This window comes from Nakaseomyces glabratus, chromosome M (genome assembly GCF_010111755.1).
Source record: "Nakaseomyces glabratus chromosome M, complete sequence".
Classification (NCBI taxonomy): Eukaryota; Fungi; Ascomycota; class Saccharomycetes; order Saccharomycetales; family Saccharomycetaceae; genus Nakaseomyces; species Nakaseomyces glabratus.
This window is the reverse complement of record NC_088963.1, coordinates 920,217-932,797: the sequence shown is the minus strand read 5'-3', so window position 1 is coordinate 932,797 and position 12,581 is coordinate 920,217. Positions and strand designations below refer to the sequence as shown.

Sequence of the window (12,581 nt, the reverse complement as noted above, 5' to 3'; positions counted from 1 at the left end):
TACAGTTATTGTTTAGAATGAATATAGAAAGACTGCAGGTATAATCATGGGTAGAACTCCTTGTACTTACTCCAGTAGTAGTAGGAACCAGTAGCACCACACACTGTCAACAGGAATGGGATGGGCTTCAAAGGTGTTTTGACACCACCACGCATCGCACCGCTAACAGTCAACAGCGCAGATGATCCTAGAGCCAGTTCAAGACCATAGTCCCTGTTCAAGTGCAATAGGTAGCCAGAAATAGCGTACAGCCCACCAAAGGTCAAACCTGCCACTAGCGATGGCAGGGACTTCTTCCTCATGTAGCCCACAACACCACCGATGGTGGTCAAAGCACTCAATGTAAAAGCTGGGTGTTCCATATTTCCTAGATGACTGATGATTCTTTGTACAAACGTTTATAAAGTCTAATTGACCTTGAATGCTCTCCTGATCATCTTTTATATTCATTTGACTTGGAGCGATGGGTCCATAAGGGATGACATTGGATGACTAAGCTCTTCGTGAGCCAACACTGCGATGATGAAGCTAGTTGTAGCCTGAAATGGCTTAAAAGTTGAGGTTTAGCTGGAGTGGTAGGTTCTAGGTGACTCAATGGTGGAGTATAAATAGATGCCATGGTGCGGTTGGTTCCATTGTGCAACCTTCCCGCACATCCTGTGTGTTTCGTGTTTGTGGAAGGGCATCGCCGATGGAAGTGTCACAATCGCAATTGGACTTGAAGATCAAGTATTTGAAGCTCAAGCGGATCAACGAGCTCAATGACAAGCTCAGGGACGAGTTGCAGCGGGAGCGGATCACGGCATCCAATGCTTGCTTGCAATTGATTGCTTACACCACTTCCACTAGGGACTACGCCTTGCCCACACTATGGGGCTATCCACCTGCCGATACTAACCACTTCAGGGACTTCCAAACGCAGCATGCAGACGATGCTACGTGTTGTACCATCATGTAATATGCGTGTCTTATAAAAATTATATACAATATTTTGCTCTTTACCTAGATTAGAACTTTTAGCAATTACTATTAATACTCAATAATCAATATTCTTCGCTTTATATATGGGGAAACAGCTAAATGCATAATTATGCCATCTTCTGTAGGAACTTCTTGGCTATACGGGCGTCGTTGCTGTTTGACACTTCACTGATCTCTTGCAGCTTCTTCTTCGACAACTGTAGCAGTTGTGGTTTATCCAGCTCCTTACTGATGGTAGCCACCAGGGACCATCCTTTCAAGAACAGCTCGCTCAGCTCGACACTACGAAGGGCGTTGTCCAGCGCTTGCTGCAAGGCTGCAGTGTCTCTCCTCTTCGCAGGCTTATCCTGGAACTCACGCACATACTTGTAATACAGCAGCTCGGAGAGCCTAGCGAACGCTACATAGTTGAATGGCATCGCCACCAGAACTTCTTCGATGCAGTATATCGCCTTGTCTAGGTCTTTCAGCGAGTAGTACAGCTCAGAGCACACCCACTGCAACTCCGGGTCCAGCGGAAACTTCTCTATTAACGCCAATGTCTCTTTGAGCTGCTGTTGTGGGTTCTTCTTCAAGTCCCTCATCTTTAGAGCGAGTAACTTCTTAGACAGCATCACGTAGCTCACACTATCGGCATCGTACTCCAGCTCCTTCAAACGACCTTCTAGGTACTGCTTAGCAGCACTACTGTCGTTGCCCTCAACTTCCATCATAGTAGCCTTCATCACAGCAACTCTAGGGGAACTCTCGCCAAATCTGTCCCTCAAACGCTGAAACACAAGCGACATCTCCTGGTCCTTGCCAAGGTAGCAGCACACATAAAAGTACATCTCCAGCAGCGAGACATCATTGGGTTCGCTCGACCGCTCAAGCTTCCCCATCCTCATCAGCAGCTCGTTGTACAATTGCACCAGCTCCTGCGGCTCAAACCGCGTGTAAGCCCGCGTGGTCATCACGGTAAGCAGTTTCTCACGTCTCAAGTCCCTCATTGTCCTTACCTGCACTGTTCTCCTAGCCCAATTAGCCTGTTTCACCTCCCAATTCAGCTATCAGTCCTTCTTAAAGCCCTTTTGACTATCTTTTGCCAAAACTCTCAAGCTTTTTCCCTCATCGCTGGAAAATTTCAATTATTTCAAGAACAATGAACACAGGCCTATCGAAACAGCTATGAGATGAGCTAAGACGAGCCCAATTGGACCAGGAGCAGAGCACTTGTAGAGATGACCACTATGGATACGCGTATGCGGTTGTTGAGTGCGCGGTTACAGACCTTCCAGGAGCAGTTTGAGGTTTCTGGCAAGCGAATGAAGTGGAGGTACACTGCGATACCTGGTGATCTGCTGGCGCACCTCGGGATGTACTACGCCCCCGTTGTTACGGATGGTGCTGCTGACAACCAAGTATGCTGTATTTACTGTGGCGGGTCCACTGGTGATCTACAGAGCTACAGATCAAAGCGCAAGAGGAAGCTCGAAACCATTTACAATGTGCTGAAGGCCCACTACGAGGAGCACAGCTGTGTGAATGCTGATCTGATATGGCGGTATACGCAAAAGAAAGTTATAGAATGGACCCAGGTGCCCGGTTTCAGCGACCCATTTGCAGCGGAGTTCGCTAAGTATGCAACAATGACCTTCCAGTCGGTACCGTCCAAGTTCGACCACAATGATAAGCACCATGCTACAGTAAACGGCTGTGTACAAGCAGGCTTAATTAACTATGATATATCATTGACAAATTTCCAAGATATGGCGAAGGATCAAGAACGGTCTGCTTGCTTTTGCCCGTATTCTCAATCTATTGTGATTTTACAAAGGGAACTGACACCAATACAGAGTCATTACGCGACATGTGCAAACAATCAGTGCTATTTCCTTGAGAAGTACGCCAGCAACCATGGAGATGAATTAGAGTCATTGAAACTACTGGATGGTAAGATGAACTCAGAGCACAATGACAATGCTGATTCAAACGATAACGATGTATTGACTTTGCCCACTTCTGATGAAGGACACGAAGAAAGCTACAACAGTGATAATGCCAATTCAACAAGATCATCTATTGATATAGATGATCTAAACTATAACCCAGATGAAGATCTAGCGATGAATAGTGAAGATGAGAAAGAACAAGACCCACATGTTAACGAGAAGGAAAACTCTGATGAAAATAACTCAAAAGATAGGAAAAGAAGCTTATCTGATGAAGCTGAAATTGTTGCAGATGAAAGTCCGAAAAGATTAGATATTATGAAAGCAGATCAAGACCAATCAGCTAATAAACTATCAGTAAGTCCACCAACTAAGAGAAGAAGATTAAAAAGAATCTCTCCAGTACGTTTATCATTGTCGAATAACTTTTCAGGCGATGATACAAATAATCATTCTGATAGTTCTGAAGATAAAGAGCCAGTTATTAATTTCGAGAATCATTATCACCGAAAGAAAGGAAAGTCCAGAAAGAACCAACTGCTCGATGACAGCATTGATGACTTTGGCTTTAGTAAATACGGTGATAATGCTTTCCATATCCCAGAACCGTCAATTCCTGCTGAATTACAGTCACCTAAGAGAGTTCAAAATAAAAGTGATCGTTCAAACGACATCTCGATTTCAAGTAGTCCCTCAAAAGACAACAATGACAATGGGACAAGTAGCGCCGAATTTCATAATAAATACAATAACAATAACACAAAAAAACTACAAGAAGAGATTCAGACACCCAGAGTTCCAACTTCCTCATCTAAAAATGATAACAAATCGGAAATTCATAACGTAACTGAAAATATTAATAAGGATACTGCAGAATGCGAGGAGAACGTACAATATTCGGGGGACGAATCATCTGAATTAGATTCACCGCAATCCAGTGTAATCCCATCTCCGATAAAGAGTCCATCTCCGATCGCTTCAAAAGAAGGCAATGCATCACCTACAAAAGAAACCTTAGGTTTTCTTACTTCAAAACTGGCTCAAACACCAGTTAAGCTGAAATATAATAAGCTTAGGCATCTCTATTAGTAACCATATTGCTCCCCATAACTTTCCTTCGGAAAATTCGATTGAGAGCATCTCAGATATAAACTCTTCAAAAATTGAGATGGGTACACCACTGAAGCCCATTAAAAATTTACCTTTTTCTCCAAATAGAAGAACACCTACTACTATTGACATTTCGAAAGCATCCAAACAAAGTGAAGAAATTGGACTTGGGGATGATCCACTTGTTCTACCCGCCATTGATAACCATAAATTCCAGTCGAATTCTGAATCGAGTCATTCAGATCACTTAAAAAGTGATAGATCGAATGAAATGAAATCAACGCCAAAAGATAATAATGCAGTGGAATTTAAAATTCAAATAAATGAATTGGATGAAGACACCAAAACCGTAAAACAGTTTTTTCATGACTTGCTGGTTTATATGAACAAAAATGACTTAACACTTAATACAGATGTTGATGGTGAAATTGAGAACTTTGTGAAGCATATCCCGAATAGAGAACTGGACATGAAATTTGAATCTTGGATTATCGAGAAAGTTGAAGGTGTTAAACAAGAATTCAAATCTGCATTAAATAAAAAATTGCTGATATTAAAGAAGTCCATACTAGCAAAGCAGTCCTTAATCAACAACTCCACCAATGATGACGAACTAGTTACCATTGCAAAACGCCTGGGGTGTTATGAAATTTAATTGAATGTTAATAAATGGTGTAACTAACTTGATAAATAATCAAAATATGTAATATTAATTGAAACAGTTGACCTGTTTCAATATTCTTCGGTTAATATAATTAAAATAAAAGATAGCCTTGTATTTTTAACTATTTAAAAGTCTTCTATTGCTACATCATCTTCAGGTGTCTCCGAGCGGTCATCATTTTGGGCTTCAGCTGCGTTCTGCTGTGCATTGTTTGCAATGGCTGGATTTCTCAAACCGAAGGGCATGACCCTCATTTGCTCAGGAAGAAGTTGTATGCGGTCTCCAACTAATTGCCAATAGTTTGAATCAGGTGCTTCTTCAACAATTGTAGGATTCCAAGGTGTCCTTTGATGAGCTAAAAATAACTCCCTTTGTCTAGTCAATAAGGTTATACTGTCTTTCAAATAGAGTCTTAACACCACCGTCGATATCTGGTATTTGTGAAGCAAAGCTGTGAACTTATCTATAAACAATATCCTCCATACCAATAAAGCCTTAATATCACTTTCAACACCAGCTTCCAATGTAGTCTTCTGGATGTGCCAAATCTGTCTGTTTATTTCAACCATATTCATATACGCTTGTGCCATTTCATGTAGTAGAAATCCTGTGAATTGAAACTGTACCCTAGCCAGACTTGATACGTTAACCTCGAAGTCACAAATTTGATCATCTAACCTGTGAAACTTTTTAACAATATGACAAAGTTCGCTATTCAAGCCTGTATTTGCCCCAGGTGCCACAATAGAATCCCTGCTATTGTAGTCTTCATCAAAGGGATCATCGCAAAAATCTCTATCAACTTCAGATATCAAGTCATTTAGTTCATCAGAGTTTAGTGAATGACCATCCATTGACATATTAATCCAGTTAAACACCTCATCCAGTCTTTCAAAGTCAATATTCTGAAAGGGAAAGTCACTATTCATACCATTCATCTGATTTAACCCAGTTGCTGCCAAAATCGCAGCGGAATCCTGATTTAGCTCGCTGGTAATCCTTCTTATACCATCGTTTAAATACTCACCAGGACGGAGCAAATGCTTTGAAATAACATATTGCTCCAATGTATCACCAACATCAATTTGAGGGCCATCTGTTGGTGTTGTCAGGCTCATTAAGTAATGACGGAGTTTATGAACACCTTTCCCTGAAAACACACAGAAGATTTGTCTCTGGTTATCACTGAAGTCAGATGGGGCTGGCCTACAAAAAGCTGTTATATCTGGACGAAGAAATGAAGGTACAGCAGTCAATGATAAATGTGATAACCTTGGACAGGCCATTAGAAGCTCATAAATGGGGTATATTGTTAAGTTTGAACAATATGAAAAATGTACCCTTTCCAAACTATCATTCCTTCCTCTTAAGGCAATCATATTTAAAAGACCGTCATCTGTCATCTGTGAACATTTTACTAGGCCAATTCTTTTGAGTCTGCTTAGATAAGATAGCTCATATAATGTATGATTTGTCAGATTAGTACAACAGGCAAAATCAACATACTGAATACGTGGACATGATTTTATTAGAGCCCTAACACCCCGATCAGTTATATTGAAGCAGTGCCCAAAATGCACAGTTTGTAGATTCTTTCCAAGCGTAGATAAATGAAATAAGGATAAATCTGTGATTCTACTACATTTTCCTAAGAATATGTTTCTTAATTTTGGAGATAATTGAACTACCCTATCAATAGTCTTATCCGTGATATTTTCACAACCAGATAAATCGAGTAACCTTAATGATGGAAGTTGGTTAACATTCTTTGAAAGATCTAGAAAGAATTTGTCAGTCACATTTGCATTATGAGTAATTCTAAATTCACGAAGCTGCGTCAACTTCATAAATAGCTTTGTCAAACTACTATCATGCACATTTGCACTGAGTGTTATATCCACTTCAACCAAAAGTGGACATTTTTCAGCCAGAAGATCTAAAAATTCGTCATTCACGTTAGCATTGGCAGTAACTTTGATTCTTTTTAACATTGGTGCATTGGAAACAAAATTTGTTAATGCATTATATGATACAAGCTTAGCCTGGGGTACATAAAATCCCTGTACCCTTTTGCAACTCTCAGCCAATGTATCAAACACATTATCATAAATTTCTTTGATACCAGTAATATCAACACTCTGTAGGTATTTGCATCCCTTTAAAACCGCTGCCACCGGGTCACTTGTAATATGCTTACAAAATACTAATGTCAATCGTTCCAAATTTCGACAACCAACGAAGTTGTAAAGTTCTTCATCATGCAGATGATCTCCAACAAAGGAAAAATTCAGTCTTTTAATCATTGATCGGTAATCAAACACTGTCTCATCCTTAGTTAACTTCATTGTTCGCATAAATAAATCTAACTGGTGCTTTCTGTTAATATGTGGGCGGTAGTACAATATTTTCACTATGATAAGAGCCCATAGCTTACAGACTCTTAACAAATTCACAATATCAGCTTTCTGTGTTATTTTATCAAGTACAAGATGCAGTATCTCAGATGGTAAAGAACGGAGAGGAAATTGTGAGGTTTGTGGAGTACTAACCTGATACTCTATTGAAGCCAGCTCTGGTATATCTGACAGTTGTTTGGAGTACATCTGTAATTCAATCAATTCTTTGTTAAGACCTGATATATCTTCTGGGTTTAATGATTTTATCCATCTTTGGAAATATGGAGTAGGGTTCACGGCATTTCTACCCTCTTGATTCAGTTTACTATACTCTGCCATTGCTTTCTTATATTCGTCGACGATACTTACAATTTGGATTCTTAAGTTTTGGAGCTCCATAGTTTCAGATTTTAGCGCGCTTATCCTTATTCTCTGAAGCTTATTTAGATATGTCATAGCACTAACAGAAGTCTCAAGATCAACTCCCTCCAATCTTTGGTTTCCTAATTCTATCTCTTTTAATATTCTCTCTCTCCGTTTCTGTATCACTTCGATAAAGTTTTCAATTTTGCGATGAACAACCTCCTTGAAATTATGGAGCTTTATGATATCTTCTGCCTGTAAGCTCGACAAATTTGGATCGTAGAATAATCTATTAATATCCATATCTGCAAATATCTTTGCTGGCGCGTTATAGTCTATGCTTTCCACGTTACTCATATCCATGAGAGCTTCGCCATCTTGTGGAAAGCCATTGCGACTCTCGATGCTTCCTGGAATGCTTCGAGCCATCGCGACACTCTGATTACCAATAGTGTTCGGCAGTCTATCCCCTGCTGTAAATCTTTGAATATTACCATTATTTCTTAAGCTATCAACGTGAATGTTTTCATTAGTGTCATTACTGTTAGTGTCATTATTCCCAATATTGAAGGATATATCATTATTTATCTGATGGTGTGTGTTGGTACCTTGTTGTATCTGCATGGAAGCCAAGGATGGCCCGCCACGAGTGGTTCCAGCATTATAACCAAATCCAAACTCAATATCTGGCCTCGTATCAGGCATTGGTGTATCTATACTGTGGTTCTGGTTAGTTATATCCATATCTCGTGCTATATCCCCTCTATAATCCATCCATAATCCTCTTCCACTATTGTTATTTTGTGCCCCGGATTCATCATTAGCACCATCCATCCCGAAAATTGAATTATATTCTGTATTGCAGAAGAACAAAAAAAATTATTTGCAATGCCAAAATTGTAAAAATTAATAAAGACCAGTGTATCCCCCGTACTATCTATCAACCGCTATGCACTATTATTTTCGGTCTTATCAGATTATGAATCACTGTCAAATTGTCAATTATCCGGAACAGAAAAAAGTTCAGATACAAAACCCCTACTAATAGTAAACTTAATGGCCAGCTTACAAAGAAACTAGTCTAAGCAATTGAATTCACTTGCAAATTGCGCTATTCTCGAGAACCTGTTATGCGAAAGCCCAACAGTTGAATCGTTAGATGGCCACTTATTATCATCACAAAGTATCCTATTTCAGTTCCCGGTTTGCCTTCGACTCATCCCACAAAAAATGATTTCCCCTTCCACAATACTCTAACGTTAATGATGATATGCTATTTAAAGACTTATAATGGCTTCTTAGTGATGAGTTGTGCTTTTATATTTTATTTTCATTAAGTCGATGATATAAACATGGGACATTGTTCAGTTTGTATAGCAGAGTTGGAATCTATTATCTATAAATATATTTAGAGCTGTACACTGCTCTTTCTGAGTGACAAAATATTAGTTTCTATAGATCTATTATGTAGGCTGGATATGGTGCAATACTTGATAAAAGAAAGGCTTTGCATTAACCAAATAAGAAATAGAAAGATGTGGAATGCCACCAATACTGGTGTGGAAAGCAAAACATAAATGAATTAAAAAGAGAAGACAACAAAGATAAACAAAATTGAAACATGTTAGGGGAAAAATATGCAATAAGTCATTAAGAAATGAAAAAAAAAAAAAAGGAAAAATGAAAATGAAACATAAAAGAGGTCATTGGTAATTACCGTCATCATGAAATTTGCCAAAGTTGCTAGAGATATTAATTCCATAGAGATGATCCACCGAATTCTTGGGTGTTATTCAAGGAAGAATTCATCAAGTTCATGGGATTACCGCCATTGGTATTATTATTACCATTACTATTATTGTTATTGTTATTGTTATTGTTATTGTTATTGTTATTGTTACTGTAGTTAGTGTTATTTTCATGGTTTGTGACACTCAATTGAGGCAATGATAAGTGAGTACCATTTCCCAAAGTAAGCATATCTAGTTTTGACACAAGATCATCGTTTATTCCATAGCTGCTATTGTTATTCGGATAGCCCATAGGGAAGACTCCAGGGTAATTCATGTAACTCATAGCATTGTTTTGGTTGGAGCCCACCATAGGTTGCTGCTGCTGCTGTTGAACGGTTTGAGGTAGTACACCAGATTGCTGTTGTTGCTGCATTTGCGTTGGTAGTTGATTTAGAGACATATTTCCAGACACAACGGTGCTCATAGAAGTATTTGGCAAGCTTGGCATTTGGAACGTTTGTGGTATATTTGGAGTTAAACCTGTTTGTCTAGATCCTCCACTGCGTACACTAGAAACCGAGACACCTCTCATATGTCCATTATTATCTTGAACATATGTATGAGAAGAGTTCTTCCTGTGCTTATTGTTGCTGGTCTGGTTATTATTATTACCGGTGGTCATCAAACCAACCTCTTCCATCAAACGACGGTGATGCTGCGCCGTATTAGACTCCATAAGAATCTTTCTAACTTGCGCTATTATGTGTATTCTTATATCATCCTCCAATAAAGGCATGGATAGTACTTTGTAGACAAATGTTGGGCCGTAATTAACGTCGCATAAAATTTGGTAAAGAATTTGTTGGGGTTCATCTGTTTCGCAATTACCAAAAACAGTATTCAAGATTGTCTTTCTAGCAGCGTCATCACCTCTGTAGTTCAAAATTTTGAGGATAGTTAGGGAAGCTAGTCTATGACGGCAGAGATCAACGATATGGTTAACTAACCTTGGAGCTAAAATGGAATGTCTATTTGATAAAACGCATGTGTCTAGGAACCATGTAACTAGCAATGTTCCATTGCTATTGGTAGTTAAATATTCTGCATATATGACGATCATAGCACTCAACACCAAAGTTTGTTCCATGGTGACGATATCATGAGCTTCCAGACATGCTCTAACTGCACGAGCACCGTATCTGTTTTGCACGATAGTCCAGAAATTTGAAAGTATACTTTCAAAGATGAATGAGTTCCAAGGGTAGCCGAATTTCAGCACACATTGAATAACATAGTTACCGAACTGGTCGTTGAAAAGAGCTGTACAGTAATCCTTGATACCATCAGTTACCAATTTGATTTGCCTTGGTGTGGTAGCCTTCGTTATGATCTTTTGGCAAGCCCAAGTACCGTTTTTGTGGACACCCATTGAAGCTAAATACTTACCAGTTTTCCTTAGCATTATGTCCTTAATGATATCACTAGAGTGTTCAAACAGCTTTTGGACAATTGTGTTACCTAAATAATCTGAACTTAGTTCTGGTAATTCATCCAGCATTGCAATTGCTAATTGCTCAATCTCAATATCTGACAAACTATTCGAATCAATTGCCTTTCTAAGTTCCCTTAATTTTGGTGCATCAAACTGTTTGTTTGAGACTGATCCAGGCAACGGTCCGAAATTGTTGACATCTGATGTAGGTTTTGTCTTCAAGCTATTGTTTATTAACGAGGCTACTTGGCTTTCATCGTGATCTGAATTAAATTGCAAAACCACTTGTTCCAACTCAGATTTCTTTCCTGACAAAGGAGGAGGAGGCAAAGGAAATGGGCATTGCTCCTTGTCAGAGGACGATGAGGTTCCTGGGTGAGAGGAGGCATTGTTGTTTGTATTTTGCCCATTACTGTACTGATTTTGGTTGAACACTGGGATGGATATATTACCTTGTTGGTGGAAAGTGACAGCGCCATTGTTGAGTTGTTCTTGCAGTAAAGGCTGGGACACTGACTCTGCCTGAGTTGTTTGAGCGTTTTGCTGTTGTGTATGATTAGACTGCTGGTAGTGCATTGGCAAGATCTTCGCAAAGGAAACTTTACTAGGAGCGCCGATCATGGAGACTTCTTTTCCTTGTAATGCATCTAGTGCGCGAATAGCACTGTCGACGCTGTCGAATTCAACCAAAGCCATATTGATGCCTCTTAGAGTTCTTGCTGAGATGACCTCACCGTATTTAGAGCACAGAGTGGCCAATGATGCACTGGTCAGGTTGATGGCGTTGTTCAAATGGGGTTGCTGTTGTTGTAATGGAAACACGTTCGATATCGAGATGGTGTTTGTTGGTAGCAAGTTAGAGATTTGGTTGATGGGTGGTACTAGCAAGTCAGTGGTGACCCAGTTCAGAGACCTTGGGTCGACTTCGTCTGCTACTAATGGAATGTTTGAGTTGCCGTGGGCGTAGCTCGATGCGGCTCTAGACCTGCCGACTGTGTCGTACTGTGGTGCGTCTGTGTATATGCTCGATGCGTTTGAGTGTGATCTTGGTCTATTTGAGTTCCAGGCGTTGTTCACAGTTAAGTTGTTGCCACCCATCTGTTGGTTCATGGTATCGCCGTAGTTAGGTTGCTGGCCCATATCCATAGCATTATAAGTGTTTATCTGTGGGACCATTTGCTGTTGCTGCTGCTGCTGCTGCTGCTGTTGTTGTTGGTACTGCTGGTTTACTGTATCGTTGTTGTTCCAGACTGTGTTTGGCAGAGGTTTAGGGACTATGGATGAGATTGATGTAATCTGTGAGGACATAGTATTGTTTCTCGTGCGCGAAATTTGGCGTGGCAAGTTATTGCCGAAGGAGTCGTTTGACGTCCGGGGTCTGGAGATCAAGTACTCCGTGGACTCCGGGAAGTGGACGAGTTTGTCGGCGTCTCTAGGCGGAGTAGTGTTGTCCTGTGCGGCGCCTCTGGCGGAGAATCCCTCCACGTGTGCTGGTCTGGGAGGGCCCATATCTGCTGCCACCGCCGCGGTCATGGAGGGCATACCCTGGTCTGTATTCATCATGAACATCTGCGAGGACTTCGCAGACAAGTTCCCGATCGCGGACTCAGAGCTGTCCGGAGTGGACGCGTTCGGGTCCGCACCAGCACCTTTCCCTTGCTTCTTCGAGTGGTGCAGCTTCGCAGATATAGACGGCAACAGGTTACTCAGCGTGTTGCTGAACTTACCAGCACGCGCCCTATACGACCCCAGTTTCTGCGGCTGCTCCAGCGACATCGCATCCACATCCTCTTCAAAAATCGGGATTGTGATCCCGGGATCAATCACTTCCGGTATATTAGTAAACTTCTTCTCCATTCGGTACAAAAGCTCAAACTGTTCCCAAAGTCAATGTCAAACTCAAGCTAAAGA

The 12,581-nt window shown here is 40.4% G+C and overlaps 5 protein-coding genes and 1 pseudogene across 6 annotated transcripts; 2 read left to right on the top strand and 4 right to left on the bottom strand.

Annotated features, from left to right (window-relative positions):
* Positions 1-44: 44 nt before the first annotated feature.
* Positions 45-362, bottom strand: TMH11 (Tmh11p; the record flags this gene model as incomplete). The annotated part of the gene is made up of 1 exon (XM_449745.1): positions 45-362. One exon carries the CDS (start codon positions 360-362, stop codon positions 45-47), a length of 318 nt encoding a protein of 105 aa, XP_449745.1.
* Positions 363-691: 329 nt separating this feature from the next.
* On the top strand, positions 692-958 carry STE18 (Ste18p; the record flags this gene model as incomplete). Its single annotated transcript, XM_449744.1, has 1 exon — positions 692-958. One exon carries the CDS (start codon positions 692-694, stop codon positions 956-958), a length of 267 nt encoding a protein of 88 aa, XP_449744.1.
* Positions 959-1,088: 130 nt separating this feature from the next.
* EMC2 (Emc2p) lies at positions 1,089-1,970 on the bottom strand (the record flags this gene model as incomplete). The annotated part of the gene is made up of 1 exon (XM_449743.1): positions 1,089-1,970. One exon carries the CDS (start codon positions 1,968-1,970, stop codon positions 1,089-1,091), a length of 882 nt encoding a protein of 293 aa, XP_449743.1.
* A 252-nt stretch (positions 1,971-2,222) lies between these two features.
* On the top strand, positions 2,223-4,677 carry GVI51_M09119 (annotated as a pseudogene). Its single transcript has one exon. A coding segment is annotated over exon 1 (2,455 nt).
* Positions 4,678-4,811: 134 nt separating this feature from the next.
* GRR1 (SCF ubiquitin ligase complex subunit GRR1) lies at positions 4,812-8,279 on the bottom strand (the record flags this gene model as incomplete). Its single annotated transcript, XM_449742.2, has 1 exon — positions 4,812-8,279. One exon carries the CDS (start codon positions 8,277-8,279, stop codon positions 4,812-4,814), a length of 3,468 nt encoding a protein of 1,155 aa, XP_449742.2.
* A 918-nt stretch (positions 8,280-9,197) lies between these two features.
* On the bottom strand, positions 9,198-12,527 carry JSN1 (Jsn1p; the record flags this gene model as incomplete). Its single annotated transcript, XM_449741.1, has 1 exon — positions 9,198-12,527. The coding sequence occupies one exon, from the start codon at positions 12,525-12,527 to the stop codon at positions 9,198-9,200; it is 3,330 nt and encodes a 1,109-aa protein (XP_449741.1).
* Between the last annotated feature and the right edge of the window lie 54 nt (positions 12,528-12,581).